This window comes from Vanessa tameamea, chromosome 20, assembly GCF_037043105.1.
Source record: "Vanessa tameamea isolate UH-Manoa-2023 chromosome 20, ilVanTame1 primary haplotype, whole genome shotgun sequence".
Lineage (NCBI taxonomy): Eukaryota > Metazoa > Arthropoda > Insecta > Lepidoptera > Nymphalidae > Vanessa > Vanessa tameamea.
In genome coordinates, this window is record NC_087328.1 from 1474121 (window position 1) to 1493048 (window position 18928).

The window sequence follows — 18928 nt, forward strand, 5'->3', positions numbered from 1 at the left end:
ATTGAACTTTTCTTTTTCATGTAGCGTCAGTCAACTGTCAAGCGTCGACGACTTTTCAATGATGTCTCGGAGTTCGGACTGGGGAGCATTGCATCATGAATGTTCATGAAAATTTCACTCATTCGTTACAATATGTGCCTTGCATTTTTGTAGCATACATATATGGAACAAATGTTAAGGGATTTAAAGAAACGATAAAGGGTGTTTTTGATCAAGCTGTGATATTTTAAAGCGAGTTTAATTGACGTTTGTTTCCACGTGGTGACTGTCACATTTGGTCTACGTGTTACGAATCTTTCGTCATATTAATTGTGTTTTTGTTCTCGACGGTATTAGAAGATTGAAATGGAGACTTTAAATATGTCTAAACTAAATCTCTCCAGCGTGAGAAGCACCGTTCCTGGTGACAATACATTAAAACAAGATGTTATAGAGCCAAAGTTTGAGACCATTGTAAGTGCATTTTTGTTTATAGAAATTATTATATAGATACAACTTAAGTTATATTTCCAAAGTTAATGTAATTGTTCTGTTAGAGTTTTTTAAGACACAGAATAGGAAACATGGGCTGCATACAACAAGTAACGATTGTGTTCTCTTAACCTTGAAAATTGCATGAGATAATAAAAAAAACTTAATAGACCTCCTTCGTACGTCTCAATTAAATTAAAACACATACAAACAAATATATATTGTCTCTACCATTAAAATAAGAGTTACCTATTTTTTGCATCATTACATTTTATTAATAGTACAAAAGTTGAAATTACCACATATTTGTTGAAATGTTGAAATTATCACATATGATTTTGTTTGTTCTAGGCCTTAACTGATCCAGATGATGAATATCACTGTGAATATCGTGAGGAAATTTGGAAGAACCTGCTGGAACAGGATGCAGAGAAACCTACTATACACCTTCAATCACCACAGGTATGATATTATTTTACTATAGTCATTGAAATTTCTGTCAAAAAATCTGCAATATAGTCTGTAGTCTTTGGCAGTGAAGTGTCTGTTCCTGAGTGTGATCTTTATAAGGTCAAAGCTAATTGTTGGACTATCAAACCAAAGAGTAAGAGAGTATAGATTAATGCATTATAATTTCTCTAATTCTGCACAGATTTCCTTTTAGGATTGATTATCGGATCTACTAGTACATTCACATTTTACTCTCTGATTATATTTCATTTATTTATTGCTTTTCTTTAAGTAAATAAATTATTTTAATAATAATAATAGTAAAGTAGTCACAGAATTCTGAAAATTCTGTTATTAGATCTGTCATGTCAGTGTGTATAATCAAAAATGTAAATAAAAATTATTATCTGTAATCTCAATAATTTATGTTTGAAATAACAACAACATGTTTACATTAAACAAATACACACATAATTCTTTTGAACAACAAATATGACTCAATTTGCAATGTTTTTTTATGTCCAGTTATTTGTTTAATTAGAATGTGTTATGTAGAAATATTCTATCAAAATTCATTAAGATTTGAAAGAGAAAAACGATGTTATGAAATAAAACCGATTATACAAAATGTATTTATTACGTTATGTAACAGGGTTACAGTAAATATCATTATAGAAAGGACACTATAGACATAGTTTTAAGTCTGAAATGTTTACATTCAGTGGCTAATTCTAAGCTGACACTGCAAGGCCACCTGTATGGGTCTGTCGGCACTGTTAATCAACCTTTTAAATTGATAACTACAATACGTCATCATCATCCTCCTGCCCTTATCCCAATTTTACTTGGGGTCGGCGCAGCATGTCATCTTCTCCCATACCTCTCTGTCGGACGTCATCTCACAAGTAACATTCTTTCTAACCATATCGTCTTTCACACAATCCATCCATCGTTTCTTGGGTCCTCCCCTATCTCTATATCCATCCACAACCATTCTCAAAACCTTTCTCACAACATGGTCCTCATTCCTCCGCATAACATGCCCATATCAAGACAGCCGGTTTACAGATAGCTTCTTGGTTACCAGTGCCACTTTCAAACTTCCTCTTATGTACTCATTCCTTACTCTATCCATTCGCGTAACACCACACATTCCTCTCAGCAATCTCATGTCCGCCACATGCAATTGTCTTTCAGTCATCCCTTTTATAGCCCAACACTCTGATCCATATAGAACAGCAGGTCTGACCATGGTCTTATAGATCTTCCACTTAAGTTTAAGGGGAATACGGGGTCACAAATTCTTTCCGTAACCTGCCCCCATTTTATCCACCCTGTGTTAATCCTGTGCTTCACCGTTCGATCTATTTTGCCATCGCCTTGAATAAGTGAACCGAGATACCGGAAGTCGGAGCAGACTGGAAGGGCCACGCCATCAAGCGCTATGGCTTCAGGACCGGAGAGACCGCCAAAATCGCAGAATATGTATTCAGTCTTCGTTCTACTGATTTTCAAGCCAAAATTCTCCAGTTTCTGTTGCCAATCTTCCAATCTGCTCTGGATCTCAGGTCCATCTTCACTAACCAGTACAATGTCATCGGCAAAAAGCATGCACCAGGGTGCCTCCTCCTGTATGTCCGCCGTTAGAACGTCCATAATTAGCAGGAAGAGGTAAGGACTTAGAGCCGACCCTATGTGCAACCCTACAGCAACCCTGAACTGGTCAGTGTTGCCGGCAGACGATCGAACGTAGGTACAGGATCCCCTGTACATAGCACGGACTAACTCCACATACTTCCCAGGCAAACCTTTCTCTTTCAATGCCCACCATAACCCTATCATAGGCTTTCTCGAGATCAATGAACACCATGTGCAGGTTCTTGTGATTACGTCTGTACTTCTCGCACAATTGGCGGAGTGCAAAAATAGCGTCCATTGTCCCTCGACCTGAAATAAACCCAAACTGATTTTGGGTAATTTCACTCTCTTCTCGCAATCTTCTCTCTATTACCTTCTCCCATACTTTCATAGTATGTGACATGAGCTTTATCCCTCTATAGTTGTTGCAATCCTGTACATACCCTTTATTTTTGAAGATGGGCACTAGCGAACTACTGCACCATTCTTGAGGGATGGTTTCTTCATGCAACAACTTATTGAAGAATAAAGTCAACCACATACATCCGTCAGTTTTTAACACCTTCCATACTTCAACTGGTATGTCATATGGACCCAAAGCCTTCCCATTTTTCATGCTTTTGACTGCTGTCATTATCTCATCCATGCTTATTTCTCTTACTAATCCCTATACTTTTTATACTTTTGTGATAATCAAACTATAAAAATGTCTACGTTGAAAGCAATAAATAATTGATCGGTGGGGACCCAATACTCATCTTGGGCATGCACAAAGGGAATAAAAAAAAAAAAAATACTTTAAATTTCGAATGTATTAACTCAAAGACAATTTCTTCTGACAGCTAGAGTTCCGAGGTGCCTTAGTTCAACAACTCCGTGACGTCACAAAGAAACTGGGTCTGACACTCGCCACTCTACACTCGGCGGTCGCCCAATTAGATCTGTTTATGGACGCACACAGGCTACGTGCAGATAGACTGACACATGTTGCACTCGCCTGCTTGAGTCTAGCAGGTAAGTCAAGTTGTTCAACTTCATTGTAGTAGTGACAAATGTGTATATGAGATCCCAAGAAACATAGATTCCAGTGGATTAAAAAGTCAACAGCTAGTTTACTTGATTTTATTTCTTTGTGTTTAAAAAATTGTAGTCTCCTTAATATATTAAAGGGGTACTCTTTCCTCTTTTTCCTATTTGCTCAGAAAGTAGGTTAATTAAAATTTTATTTATTACAGCAAAAAGCGAGGAGAAATTCAGCAGAGCGCCTACATTAAAAACATTATCAAAAATATCTGGTGTGCAGCTGTGTGGCAAGACTTTCAGACAGTTAGAATGGATGGTAGGGCAGCATGTGCGATGGAGGCTGCTTGCACCGACGCCAGTAACCTTCGCAGCTCTACTGGCACAGTATGTGGTAGCTGACTGCGATTTGACCACAAGGCATCCAAAGTTTGTTAGACGGTTCAAACGAGATGGAGCCAAGTTGTTAGAAGCATATTTAGATTTAACTTTGTCTGGTGAGTTCATTGTATTAGTTCAATTTTAAAATTTTATCATATATGATAAAATTATGTATACTACAATATGTATACGCATACATACATATAGATCAAGCATAATGTATTAACTTCTATGTATATTTGGCGAAGATTTCTAATTATAGATGCATGGAAGTAAGATTTTTACAAGGTGAAAAGTTAAAATAATAATAACAGTATATTTTCGATCATAACTGTTTAAGGTTCGTACACAAAAGTTTGCGTAGGCAAACGCTTATGTGTGTATGCGCAAAACATTATGCAAACGTTATTGCTTAATCGGTCGTTACAATACTTGCCTATTAAAAAATATTAATAACAGTCTATTTTCAAGATTATACAATTTTATTATCAAATTACATAATTTGAATAACCTATGATAAGATTGAAACAATCATTTGTAGAATAAAATAGTATAAACCATTTTTATATCTATAAGTCTGTTCAATATTTTCAGAGGCATACTGATTACCTTATAGAAGATTCATAAATATTGATCGCATAGTTTCTAAAATATCGTACACACATACAGGGAAAATAGAGAAACATTCTTCGAAAAAGTGTCACATACATAGTATCTATCATATCTACAATCAGTTGAATTAAATTAAAAGTTATCTCAAACTATAGTAGCGGCACGCTATGATGGCCGTTTTGACGTTTGCCCGCTCATGAAGTTTCGTATTTAATAAATAATTACATCAAAGGAGCAAATTGTTGTTCTTTATTGTCAATAGTGACGTGCAGTTAGTCATAAAATTTATCGAATGTGATTTCTAAACTACAAATATTAGGGTACCGCGAAGATAACTTTTTTATTTATTTTTTTGCGTAAACGTGTACGTCACACTCTCACACTCGACCTCGTAGTCGGTGTTATATTTGTGTTGACAGTAAATATTTTATCTATTTTATAAATTATTTATTTTATTTTATTTATATATGTTTATTGTAGAAAATGATAATAGAAATAATATTAGTATTCAGAACAGGCAACAGAACGTACCTACATCATTACATGGGAAAGACGAAAGAGGATTTCCGGTCGTTAGAGTAACCTATTTCTTGTATGTAATGTGTTTATAAAGTTATTCATTCTAATTCCAATTTTTGATTTAAATTGATTTCGTTCGAATATATTACTTAAACTTATTTTATATTTATTTTTATTAAACCTTTTTAATCAGATACTACTTGCAACAAAAACTTGAATTAAATTACTTGCAAAAAAACAAAGATTTGAATATATTATATCGATAATAAATTTACATTTCACATCACTTTTTTAATGTGTCAAAACGGCCATCGTATCTTGCCGCTAGTATAATTGAATTAATTATACGTCATTGATATTACTGGTTTAGTAGTGCGTTCCTAATATCCGCCTAAAACACACACACAATGACGTCAACTATATATTGTCGGCTACGCAAACGGTCGCCAAATATTTTTAGTCCGTAGATAAGGTCCGTTACATAAAAATGTGTCGTGTTGTGCGCAGACGTGCGGCTGAAGGTAGTGGAGAGCGCGGACGTGGGCTGCGCGTGCGTGGCGTGCGCGCGCGCGGCGCTGGGGCTGGCGGCGTGGCCGGCGTGGCTGGCGGCGCGCGCCGGCCGCAAGCCCGCCGCCGTGGCGCCCGTCGCGCGCCTGCTGCAGCGGTCAGTGTCGTATATATTCAAAATATATATTTTTTAAATGATAAAACAATTAGACCGTCCAGTCTGTGATTAGACTTTTGATAAAATCGTGCGACATTACTATGACTGAACAACATTTTAGTGTAGGGACGCTCCCGTACCATCCCTACTTATCAACTTGCACTTTACATAACTTAAATTGTTGTTATTTCAGTTGACGAACACTCAATCAAAAGTAATTCATTCAAATAGTCTAAAATTATATTCCTATTTGAAGTGTTTTCAGATTTTAATTGTTTAAATGGAAAGCAGTAAACGATTTGAAAATTTATTCGTATTAAAAAAAATAAAATATCTTATTCTATGTAAATCTAATGATGAACAAAGGCCGAAAAGTCTTGGAGAGTCGATATCCCGTAAGGTTGACGTCCTTTCCTTTTGTGGTTATAAAAACGAAGCGAAAATCTGATCGATAGAGATATAAAACTTCAATTACCAAATAATAAAAAAACCTTAATAAAATTCGTTTTCTCTTACAGGATGATGCAAATTCTAAAGTCGCGTGAAACAGTCGATTCTGAGGTGGACCAAGGTTATAGCAGCGCTCGAACATCACCCAACCTAACTCCCTGTGCATCACCGAGGTATCAGATCTCCCCAGCGTCCAGCACATGCAGCACCTCTTCCAGAAGCTGCCTGAACGTTGACACATCATACCGCCAACGTCCAGTCAGGTCAGATAATGCTTACACCGTATTAGATTTGGACGACACAGAAGTATCTCACGTTCCGAACCAAGAGTACTATAGGCTACCTACGGCGGTTGATATGACTTGTCAAAGGGTCAATAACCCAGCGGATTACAGCTTCTGTAGGTCCAGTAGGTTAATCGAAGCTAGCTTCGATCCGGTTCAACCGTCTACGAGTATGGCTGTGAAGAGAGGTTTAGATAGTAACGTTGAATTTGATAGAAAGAGGTATCGTCTCGCCTCGCAAATGTCACAGGTTGTTCTTTGATTATTCTTCTAGTCTTCGAGAATTATCATTTCAAATTTTTTTTTTATTTGACATATTCGAAACATTTGCATTTATGTTACAGTTCAGATTCAAAAGTCCATGTTTGTTTGTCCTATTCCACAGTACAAAATAAATTTCTGACTGTTCTTAGCAGTATTTTTAAATGTTCATGATAAAAAGTTAAATAGCCTCTATACAGATAATGTTGAAAGTACATACTAAAATATATTCGAATATTCGATTATAAAAGCGATAATTCGGCATCTTCAAAAAATATATATAATTAAATTATCTGAGCTTTAGTTTGTTACAAAAATTACAAACATACAAAACTAGTACAAAAAATATATAAAACAGATAACGAAAAAAAAGTAGATAGAAGAAAAAAAAAAAAAACATTAAAAAAATGGTTGCCGAATTGCCGCGAAAACGCATAATATTGTGACAAATAATCGAGACGTACTTGTTTATTAAAAATGCTAGTTTAAAATTATTATATCTAGGCTTTGCCTGCATCGATATTTATTAAAAGACTTGTATAATCGTTAACCTCTTAATACATTTTATACAATGTATTTAGAATTGTAGTTTTAGATAGAAACAAATTAGAATCGATTTCACAACCTTTAAATACAAATAAAAATAAAAATAAAACTACATATTTGTTATATTTTTTTACAGGAAATATTAAATTAATTAGTAAGCCCTCGTCGCATTACTTATAATTTATCAAAAAAATATAATAATTTTAAAATACATATAGATCTGAAGATTATATAACAATATTTACAAATTATTTAAAACAGAAACAAGCTAAATGAAAGTACCGGATTCCGTTTACAAATTAACACAAGGATAAAATATGTAGTTACTTAACATAATGAATACGTATTTAAATAACGTATTAAGGTTGTGGTTTCGATGTGAGACTATCGTCGAGGAACGAACATTAACTATGCCAGAGCTTTAAATGCCCAGTTATAGAAACGTTAGATGTAAATAAATGTATTAGTATCGAATGTTTTGTTCGTGTTCGGTCGTCGTCGTCGGTCGTATCCCGTTTACAATATGACGGACCGAGTATTTCTTTAAATATTTTGTCTTATTTTCTTTTCGAAGACGAGAATTAAGAATAAAATTTCTATTGTGATTCACGTACCATGACGTACAGACAAAGATAACTGTATATTAGAAATTGCACTTCTATTCATGTTATTTTTTAAAATTTTCAATCTAATGGTAGCTATAAATATTTACACTGTGCCTCAAAATTACATCCTACATCTTTATAATATATCTGGAAGGATATGTAGTATGTTAAAAATGATATTTAAATTTAAAAAAATAGAAATAAACGGTGCATCATAATGTAAACATCATTTCTATAACCTATCTATCTATTATGATGTATCTACACATAAATGTATTAATAGCATATGGTTTATAACTAAAGCTATAAAAAATATACTGCCCTTATGTAAAGACGTTAAGTCTTATAGCAACATATGATAATTAGTCTTATATCATTAGTATAGTTAAAGTCGCTATTGGAGATATAAAAACTATTTTCATATAAGAAATAACGCTAAATCGTGTAACAGCTTACAAATGTAAGTATTATTATATTAGGACAGATGTTATCTGTGTGAATACGGCAATAGTATAGCCATTTCAATGAAATTTACGTGTGTGATCAAAACAACATTATTTACTAATAAATATTACATAGCGGTTGTATTATAGTTAAATGTTTTGTCTTCTTTCGATATCGATTGTCGAGAATCGATACGTCGAGCTCAACCGATGCATAATGTTTGTTAGTAAAGCCCTGAAAGTTAAGATTTCTACATTCAAGTAGGTGTTTTTTTTTTCTTAATTAATTATTCACTTAATCATGACTATGACTGCAATATTCACTTTTATGGGAACAAGTTCTATTGAAATGGAATTAAAAAAAGAAGATCAAAATTGAAGAAACATTTGTATGGATAGATGAGTTACAGAATTGTTAATTGAGAATTACCAAAGCAATAGCTTGAGGTTTATTTTGTTTCCTAATTGTTATATTAGTTAATTTTTCCTACTTTTTTATAATATATTAGGGTGATTTTTTTTTTAGATTTATACGGCATTGAATTTATTATAAGATTCAGTTTATATAAATTATGTGAGTACTTAACTGGCAACACACACACCATGATAAGGTTTATCGAAAATTTTTGTTTAATTGTGAAGGTACTTTTTTAAATGTAAAATTCAATTATAGGAGTCGCAATCTTAAGCCATTTGAAAGAATTCAATTTTTTGATAAAATTGGATTTATTTTAAAACATCACCCTAATGTTAATTATTAGTTTTATTCATATCTTAAGACCCATTGTGAATATAACACGAGAAGTCTCCGTCTAAGTCATTCGAATCACTTTCGATGAGAAATAAATTTTAAAACGATAAATGCATTTAAAAATAATAACAGACTGAATGAATTCACTAATGAAGACAAAAACTACTCGTGCGATATAAACCGTAGAAAATTGTATATCAAATACATACATTTATTTATTTTTTTAAGGGACGTTTTCGATGGTGTGGTTGTGAATAAAGAGTTTGATCTTATTTATTTTTTTTCACACTTTTAAATGTATTTAATTTAGCAAGTGATTGAGATTTTTCAATTTATATTTTTATAACACACCATTTTAATTTTGGGGATATGTTTCATTGTCGTTATTTGAATTTGGAAATAGCGATATATCATTAAGTTCGGTTGATATTTAAACAAAAACATATGATCGATTATAATTAGCGCAAACCGGTTTGCACAGGTAAACGCTAATGAAACCATTACAGCGTTATTATGTAAAAATTCTCATTTTAGGTACAAAGAAAGTCGCTATTTCTCAATTGCATTCTTTATATAGACAAATTAAATAACCGTTTGTTTTTTTTTATTTTATTTAACTCATAAACTTTAAAATTGTTTTCCGAACCAAACGTTCTCTCTAAGTTACCATTGTTAAATTTGTAACGTTAATCTTAAAATGGATTGTTTATAGAAATAAATATTATAATGTATTCAATTTTGTTACGCATGTTATTTTTTTTTTAAATGTACCAACAATTGGAAAATTATCCTTTCATTTTAAAAAAGGAAGTCTTTATTTTATAATCTGTTCACTGCTTAAATTGCCTACGAACATATTTCTTTACTTTTTCTAATTTTTATTTTCATCTGACTGTAGGTACATATGCTTAAAAAATTTAACATGCTTCCGATAAATGTTTAGTTACAATTAAAATTCACATGTGAACTTAAGTAAAGTGCAGAAGTTTTTTTTAAAGTAATTGTTTTCTTTTCCCCCTTCTCTTTGGACTCTACACAAAGCAAGTACATTTAGATTGTTAATATATTTAGTTTTACTAGATAATGTCATATGACACAAAAAGTAAAACTCTTATATAATGTATAAAATACCTAAAAAATCCCAGTTCATCAACCTTAGCTACAAAATTAAATATAAAAGTAGACGCAGACTTATGAAAGTCACGACATAAATTTGCGGCCCAACTGGCAGCGGGGCAGTCAGCGTGTAAAACAAACGCTCGAGACTTATGACTAAATTACTCAAAGACAATGACTAATCAAGGTTGGGTGACGCGATTAAAAAAAGGGGAAGCGCGTTCCGTTGCATGTCTCGTATTATTGGTTCGTAAGTATAAAGTGATAAAAAAATAGTTCAACACTTAATACGTTTATTGGCCATCTATAGGTAACATTTTTGTGCGTAAATAATAGTCTAGTAGATTTAGAAAATAGTCTAGTAGATTTAGAAAATAGTCTAGTAGATTTAGAAAATAGTCTAGTAGATTTAGAAAATAGTCTAGTAGATTTAGAAAATAGTCTAGTAGATTTAGAAAATAGTCTAGTAGATTTAGAAAATAGTCTAGTAGATTTAGAAAATAGTCTAGTAGATTTAGAAAATAGTCTAGTAGATTTAGAAAATAGTCTAGTAGATTTAGAAAATAGTCTAGTAGATTTAGAAAATAGTCTAGTAGATTTAGAAAATAGTCTAGTAGATTTAGAAAATAGTCTAGTAGATTTAGAAAATAGTCTAGTAGATTTAGAAAATAGTCTAGTAGATTTAGAAAATAGTCTAGTAGATTTAGAAAATAGTCTAGTAGATTTAGAAAATAGTCTAGTAGATTCTAGTAAATATGTGGCAACTTAGTTAAGTTTGCCCTTAACGTGATAGGGCCGGACTTTTTTACAAACTAATTACTAAAAAAAGGACTATAAATATTAAGCCGAATAATGGCAAAGCTATATGGCATTAATTTCAATTATTTACAAAGTGGAAATTAACTTGCTGGTAAAAAAATAGCCGCATTTATAGTAGGTATAAATGGTGCAAATTGCAGCCTTGAACCTACTGACGAAAAGAATTACGTTGAAAGATTAATGTGAAGGCCCCGTCTTTTCAATTTCAAGTGACTAGAAGCTTTTCAATAACTTTATTGTAATATGGACAATGCAATATTCATAGTTCAAGGCAAGTTAGAATTTATTGTTAAAATATTATTATTTTTTTATTTTTTACATGCTATTCTTATACAGGATGTCCCAGAAATCAACGTCAAGCCGGCAATGGGCGATAGACCAATTGATGGTGGTTATCAGAAAAATAAGAAAAAAATATATATAAATAATTAAAAAATATATTGGCTTTTTTAAAAAATCGAGCATTTGACACGCTGTGACAGTCTTTCAAGCTTTGTGAACACGAATCTTGACCATGCTTTGATTTTTTTTGGGTAACGGATCCCTGAATAACAGTTTTATAAATAGTTATCTAAAATCGCTGCAAAAATGCCTCAGTTTTAGAAAAACATCATTTTGTTGCGCAACCATTACGCAAAAAATATTATACCATCCATCTTTATGTGACTGCCTTGTAAAAAAAATGTACTACGCTCATTTGGCAAGTGGCTTTAAAAGATGGCGCATTTAGTCTGGATTCTAACATGGTACTCCACTTAGAGTAGACTACACATAACATTAGGTAGAAAAAAATGTAAACCAATTGAAAGTTAGTTATTTTTATCACTTAAATTGCTATGGACCGCCATTGAGTACGAATGCTATACTATAGTTTACAGTATATATGTATTATATATGAATATAGTGACACTATTGTGCCGTGTGTGCGCGAGTGTGTGCAGTTAGTGACGCCTCCTTGATGCATTTGTCATTTTGTGCTATAACGAACCTAGTTTTCTTCTGGACTAAATTGTTTCGTTTGTCAGTAAGTGTCCGTGATGCCGCATCTGTACACGACGAAGGAATATGCCAACATGCACCTCATTTATGGAGAATGTAGATGTAATGCTAGTGCTGCGGCTAGACTCTATCGTGAGAGATATCTAAATCGTGAACGTTATCCGGATCATCGAGTTTTTGTAAATGTGCACCAGTTACTCTCAGAGGGTCGATTCCCCAACCAAGTAACTAGTGAAGGAAGACCGAACACTTCTAATGAAGACTTGGTCTTGCAAGAAGTCACTTCCTACCTTACCTTACTACCTACCTTACCTACCTCTTAACTACCTCAGTCCGTTTAAGTGATGCAAGAACAGGGATGTCAAAAAGTACAGCACGCCGAATTTTAAAAAGAAACGAGTTATAAAGCAATTATTAAAGAGATTAATAAAATTAGAGAACATTGGAAATTAAATTTTATTGTTACAGTATTCAAATAAAATCCACTGTGCTAATAATGCTTACAAAAAAACAAAACTAGATATATAGATAATTTTAAGTCAATACAGTATAAAATATTTACTTTTAATTACGAACTTCACTGAAATTAAAACTAACATAGCGTTCGTCTACTAATAATTGAATGTAATAAGTTAGATACTATGAAAATATATTTATTTTAAATCATGTTTGATCATTTTTTTTTTACATCATAATATATTTTTCATTTCGTGTTGCATATTAAATTTAGGGGCCAAAAATATATTTTTAATATGTATAGTAATAAACTAAATTTTGAAATAAAACATCATTAAAATATACAGTACTTTACTTATTCTCCACATAGTATAGTTATATTTAAATATATCTGCGCGAAAATCCCAACTTCATTTTTTTAAATTACTAGATATCTAACATTAAAACGGAATTTTGGTACATTGGTGCAATTCATAAAATAAGTAATTTGGATATGTCACACTTAGGCGAGTCGGTAAACAGCGGTGTCATCGAGAGTTAGAGTCGGCAAACGTGGTGGCCTGCGTGGGGGACGTCTTCGGCGTCTCGGTCTGCACTCGCAGTGTAGTGCACATAGACCGATACCAGCACAGCCAGACAAGAAAAGAGGAATAGCCAATGTTCTGGTCACAGTCGCCACTTGCTCACCTCTAGACCATCTAGGAACCACGACTGTGGTATCAGCACGAGACCAAAAACAGGGATACCTTGCTCCAACATATCCATAACTCAACGTGAAGTTCTCGCAATTTACCTGTGGAGGATATCCACATCCTTTGATGTTTACAAATAAAACAGCAGGGCGCCAATCCTCAGCCTGTGCTTTGTACTTTACGTGCAATTGAATACATTTGTAAGCGTCGCTAGTACATCCTTCTCGACATGACGCCCACGTGCAATTATCCAGTCCTAGCCTGTCGTCTCGTCGCTCTGTCACACATTCAGCTGGTATAGGATCAAAGTCAGCTGCTAAAGCGCTTAAAGCGGGGTCAGCATACAATGGCACGAGGAAGAGAAGAGCTGAGCCGCCACCTCCAAGGAGAGCCGCGAGCATAACAGTAATGTATCGGGTAAGTTTTGCGCGCGTATCGCCTCTTCGGCGCGAAGAACGCACCACCAAGCGTTCTGAACTTCCACCCCTCATTTTATCACCACTGCGTCAACCCATGCTGAATTAAAATCCTTGCCCTAAATACTATTACTGAAATGCTTCAGGTAGCATGCGCAAAATTGGAACATGCGCAAAGTGAAAAATATTTAAGATATTTTTATTTTTAATCATATTGCTCCGCTTTTGTTGCATTGATTATAACATTTAGCAAAACAACAAAGGCAATTATTTTATTAATAATTTTTAAATTGTTATATAATTAAATGAATAAATTAATATAAGTTCAAACTGTATGCAGTCTGTTGCACCATAAATTGCAAACAGATGTTGAATGTGGCAAAAGTTTATTTTTGTATTCTTTGAATATTCTGCTATAAACTAAAATATTTTACATTACAAACTTTCTATTTATGTGTAATCTACCTGATAAAAATATTTATTCCTAGTTTTTGAACTGTCAACTGGTCAAATGTCAATAATTGTCAACCTAAGCCCTAAGATGGCGTAATATGTAAACTTGAATATACAAAAATATTGTGGATTTTTCAAGTTTTACAAATATATACTTTAATTTTTAGGTATGTCCGTTCGTTTACTTCAATTATTTGTTAGTTCTTTGAGACAGAATCTACCAAGGCCCTCAAATATAGTAAGATCAGGTACAACTCGTTACAAAAATTCACGTGTTTTTAAGAAACTTTCTTCAACTTTGGTTATTATTTTATTTTTGTTTAGGTTTATTTTATTTGAGCCTTAATTTGTGTACCAAACCTACATTTACAATGTATTTAACTCACTTCCATGTTAACAACTATTAAATATGAGATTTATAAATTAAGATTATTTTATAACAGGTGTACAAATAAGATTTATAACAGAAATGAACGCAATGGAACCGTTAGAAGACAAAACCGATGATTCGATAGTTCAAAGCAAAAATCATACGCGTTACAAACGTCGTTTTTTGAAACGGCAGTGGGAAACCACCAAGAAGGAAACAGAACCTGGTGAAAGCGAGGAAAAAAAGATATGTGATAAACCATTTGAGAGGATCAAGAAGAAGAAAATGGCGGTACTGTTAGGCTATTGTGGGGTTGACTACTATGGTATGCAAAGGTATAGCAAACTATATTATTACACACATATACATGTACTATAAAGTTGAGAATATATTTAATCTAATGTAATTGGACTATTTCTTATCTATTCATCTGCTAAACAATCTTATTTATATTTTAATTCTGTTTGACATTAGAAGTTAAGTAAAATCGAAACTGTATAATTTCTGTAACTCTGTTGTTGTCATAGATAAAAAATAAAATAAATTGTATTAATTTGTATAATCTATTCAAATGGCAAAAAGAGTAGATATAAACAAACCTTAGATTTACATATACCAATAGATGTGGTAATAGTTCTATATTATGCAATACAAATAGTTCTTGATTATTATATATTTATTTATAACATGACATTATACCACGAAACTAATTTATTTCCTTCTGACATAAAAATGTAAAAATGCAATTTTCTTCACAACTTAACTAGTTGAACAACTAGCTCACTAGATCCTAAGTTTGCTGCACAACACTAATGTTTATGAATAAAACAATTAGATGCCATTTGTAACTGTACACAAAAAATAGCAAATTTTGTCGTAATTTCAAAAATATGGCACAACACTATCTAGTGTTCAGAAGTAACAATAAACATATGAACTATCTGTACATTTGAATTATCATAGTTAATTCTAGATTTTGATCTATGATGTTCTTTCAATTAAGTTTCAAAGAATGTTAAAGTTTTTATTAATTATTACTCTTATTGAAATTGGTTATGAAATGAGTTATTTGGTTTATTCCAAAAATGTATCAAATAATGCCTAAGGTTTTATTGTAGTATAAGTTTAAATCTTAAATAAACCTAATTACCAGAAATCCAGGTGTCCCAACCATTGAGGAGGATCTACTAAAAGCTCTGTATGATGCAAAGTACATTACAGAAGAGGATTTCAATAATCAGCAAAATGCACAATTCCAAAGAAGTTCTCGCACAGACAAAGGAGTTTCTGCGGCAAGACAGGTGGTTTCACTTAAACTACGTTAGTATTAATTGTTGTCAAGTTTTTGCTTTAAACTTTAAATTTTTTGTAGAATTTTTGTTCTTAGTTTAAAGTACTCAATTAATATAAGATATTTTTTTGTTTTGTATTGGTATTTTTTTTACTTTCCTAGTATGTTCCTTGCTTTTTAAGAGTCATGTAGGTAAATTCATTGTAAATAACAAATTATTTTAAAATTTAGCTTTAGAAGTGAATATTGAAGAAATAAACAGTAGGTTACCTCAGTGTATAAAAGTGTTTGGAATCAAACGTGCAACAAATAAGTTCAACTCTAAATCAAAGTGCAATGCAAGGACATATAGCTACACTCTTCCCACATATGTCTTTGAACCAAGTTTAAGTAGTGAGCAAGAGAGAAAGAGGTACCGTATTACTGCTGAGAAAATGACAAAAGTTAATGAGATTCTTGGATACTATAAAGGAACGAAAAGTTATCACAATTTCACTGAGAAAAAGTAAGTATTAAAACATTTTTATTTTACGTATCAATTGGATTTACTCAGTATTTGTTTATTTTTTAATCTGTGTTGTTTAATAACTGGTAGTAATTTCAATTTTCGTTGTCTATCCTGTATGATGATGTACAGTAATTTGTACCTCTAAAAAGATATAAGTTACACTGCCTCATTCTCCAGTTCTGGTGGAATGAGGTATCAATGATATTGGACAGCTACATGAGCTTGGTGTAATATGCTACAATAATATAAAATTGTTTCAGACATTATCAAGATCCCTCATCCTTAAGGTACATGATGAGTTTTGCATTAGAGAGAGTATTCATTGAGTCTGAAGTAGAATTTGCAGAGTTACTAGTTAAGGTAAGTTTTATCTATATCTGTGGATGTATAGTTGTGCTAAATCATCCCTTAGATATAAGCCGAGAACGCAGTATCCATCCCATGATGATTGTGATGATATAGTAAGCGAATATGATAAAAATAAAGAAGTTGAAAGTGAAGTTAGATTATTTATAGCACATAATGTGGTGTATATTTAGGCTATTTAAAATTGTCATGTTTAATGTAGATCTCCTTATGAATTTTGAACTCAATTCGATTTTCAAAGTAATAAAATATATTATTTATTTAATTAATTCCTCTATAATAAAAACAGTGTTTTCTTTTTTTTGTATATGTATATATATAATTTAACTAAGGATGTCTCAAGTGTAGGTCTCCTCCATCTCACTCCACTTTTTCTTTTCCTGTCTTTAGTTATTCTCATCCAGTCATCCCATCTTTCCAGTTCATTTCCAATAAAAGATATATGAATAAAATTTACACTCATTTTAGGGTCAGAGTTTCATGTTACATCAGATAAGGAAGATGGTGGGTCTTATGATAGCAGTTGTTAGAGGACAGACTGACATGGGTATGATGGATAAGGCATTTGGCAAGGATAAAGTTATGATACCAACTGCACCTGGCCTAGGACTCATGCTTGATAAGGTAATATTTTTGTATTTATTTCAATACAACAGGACAATCTTAGAAAAAAATTGAAAATAAAAAAACGATTTTCTCCAGTTAATTATTCAAAAATATATATTAATAGTCAAGTAAATTAGATTGGTGTTGCTATAATTTAATACAATATGATTGTGATGATATAGTAAGATGTAAATATATAAATGTAAATATTAAAATAATGAAGTTTAAATTAAAGTTGCAAGTGAGACCATAAATAGCAAAACATATGTATAAACAAACCTTATATTTACATATCCTGAATACACCACTTAATAATTAATACACCACTCGACCACTTCACTTTAAAATACTATTTAAAACTCCAATTTTCGGTATACCCATAATGAATATAATTTCATAGATTGTTCAAGATTTGGACCAATGATATTGCGTCAATGCAATGTCAAAATTGTTTATTTTTTATATACTCCTCTTGTGGTTGGAATAGGTTATAGAGATTATGTTCTGATATGCCGAAATAATTAATGCATGTAATTGTCTATGGGAATATTTTAGTGTCTATGACAAATTTAGTTGTACAACAGAGGGCTTCAAGTGTTTATGATCAGTGTGGAAGTCCTTATAAAGGTGATAATCAAAATTAAAGACTTGCTGCCATATTCAGAGACATTTACACGTAAAACCTGCTAAGGAGTGTTAGTAACCCATAAAAGTCTAGGTGTAATAATTAGTATAATGATAAAAAAGATTTTTTTAATGTTTTCTTATTGAAAAAATAAGATTTTTTATGAGCAATTACATATTTTTAGGTGCACTATGAAAAATATGATGCTAAATTCAAAGATAGCCATGAGAGTCTATCTTGGGATGCAGAGGAGGAAGCCGTAGAAAGATTTAAGCGAGAGCAAATTTTTCCAAACATTGTCAAAGGCGAAATAGAAGATAATTCAATGGGGTTGTGGCTTGAAAAGATAAAGGGGCATTCTTTCGAGCCTAGTGATGATATTCCTGATGATAAGAATGTAATAAATGGTGATGATGATGATGATTGTGATGATATAGAAAGTGAAGATCTTAAAAATAACGAAGATGAACTTCAAGTTGCGAGTGAAACTATAAGTAGCAAAACAGAGAATATTGATAATAAAGATAATGAAAAAAATGTTGCTATAACAACTGATGAGAAAATTGAAAAAACAGATGTTGTTCATGAAATTGATGCAAAAAATGGTGATGATGATGAAATCAAATCCAATGATAGTGTTGTTCGATAGAATAAAACAAAATATATAAATAAATTATATGAAATATGACAGAGCTACATATATTTTGATGTACCAATGTTTTAATATTCCGATCCTATTAAGACTAAATAATTTTATAGTAACATAAGTGATGTATGCTTATAAACCGTTATTAAATGAATCAAAAGAACTTTTTTTTTTATTGGTCGTTAATAAAATATATTTCATTTCATTTCAATACCAAATTAAATTAATTACTTTTTAACTAGGGACTAGTGACTGCAGTTTCATCGACGATACAGTTACTGCTCTTGAATAAACATTTTTTGTTTGATTTGCTTGCATTATAAATAAATATAAAATCTGTAATCTGTGTTTATTATCATTGAAAATATAAAGTTGTCTACTCTTATAGTTAATGATAGCGTAAAAATACACTGATTTGCCCTATAAACTATATTGAAGTTAATATTATGTTTAAATATGTACAGGTACAA

At 32.1% G+C, this 18928-nt stretch overlaps 3 protein-coding genes across 4 annotated transcripts; 2 read left to right on the plus strand and 1 right to left on the minus strand.

Moving 5' to 3' along the window:
* The first annotated feature begins 15 nt into the window (after nucleotides 1–15).
* On the plus strand, nucleotides 16–7188 carry LOC113403815 (uncharacterized). Its single transcript, XM_026644424.2, has 6 exons — nucleotides 16–453; nucleotides 823–933; nucleotides 3402–3573; nucleotides 3795–4076; nucleotides 5599–5755; nucleotides 6274–7188. Exons 1-6 carry the CDS (start codon nucleotides 346–348, stop codon nucleotides 6749–6751), a joined length of 1308 nt encoding a protein of 435 aa, XP_026500209.1. The 5' UTR covers nucleotides 16–345; the 3' UTR covers nucleotides 6752–7188.
* A 5631-nt stretch (nucleotides 7189–12819) lies between these two features.
* On the minus strand, nucleotides 12820–13772 carry LOC113403818 (protein tipE). The gene has a single exon (XM_026644431.2). The coding sequence runs from the start codon at nucleotides 13666–13668 to the stop codon at nucleotides 12988–12990; it is 681 nt and encodes a 226-aa protein (XP_026500216.1). The 5' UTR covers nucleotides 13669–13772; the 3' UTR covers nucleotides 12820–12987.
* Nucleotides 13773–14094: 322 nt separating this feature from the next.
* On the plus strand, nucleotides 14095–18631 carry LOC113403814 (pseudouridylate synthase 1 homolog). Of its 2 annotated transcripts, none has more exons than XM_026644423.2 (7): nucleotides 14095–14213; nucleotides 14490–14751; nucleotides 15570–15736; nucleotides 15939–16212; nucleotides 16476–16575; nucleotides 17050–17205; nucleotides 17997–18631. In XM_026644423.2, the coding sequence occupies exons 2-7, from the start codon at nucleotides 14516–14518 to the stop codon at nucleotides 18459–18461; spliced, it is 1398 nt and encodes a 465-aa protein (XP_026500208.2). In that variant the 5' UTR covers nucleotides 14095–14213; nucleotides 14490–14515; the 3' UTR covers nucleotides 18462–18631. The 2 variants fall into 2 exon arrangements, with proteins under 2 accessions (XP_026500208.2, XP_026500207.2); XM_026644422.2 differs by having other exon boundaries at nucleotides 14113–14294.
* Nucleotides 18632–18928: the final 297 nt, after the last annotated feature.

Excerpts from the sequence above, each read along its gene's own strand:
- LOC113403815 (XM_026644424.2), top strand. The coding sequence starts at position 346 with ATGGAGACTTTAAATATGTCTAAACTAAATCTCTCCAGCGTGAGAAGC. Across the intron at positions 454-822 it reads AGCCAAAGTTTGAGACCATT|GCCTTAACTGATCCAGATGA; the intron begins GTAAGTGCATTT and ends TGTTTGTTCTAG. Across the intron at positions 3,574-3,794 it reads CGCCTGCTTGAGTCTAGCAG|CAAAAAGCGAGGAGAAATTC; the intron begins GTAAGTCAAGTT and ends TATTTATTACAG.
- LOC113403818 (XM_026644431.2), bottom strand. The coding sequence starts at position 13,668 with ATGAGGGGTGGAAGTTCAGAACGCTTGGTGGTGCGTTCTTCGCGCCGA.
- LOC113403814 (XM_026644422.2), top strand. The coding sequence starts at position 14,216 with ATGTCCGTTCGTTTACTTCAATTATTTGTTAGTTCTTTGAGACAGAAT. Across the intron at positions 14,752-15,569 it reads GACTACTATGGTATGCAAAG|AAATCCAGGTGTCCCAACCA; the intron begins GTATAGCAAACT and ends CCTAATTACCAG. Across the intron at positions 15,737-15,938 it reads GGTGGTTTCACTTAAACTAC|CTTTAGAAGTGAATATTGAA; the intron begins GTTAGTATTAAT and ends TTTAAAATTTAG.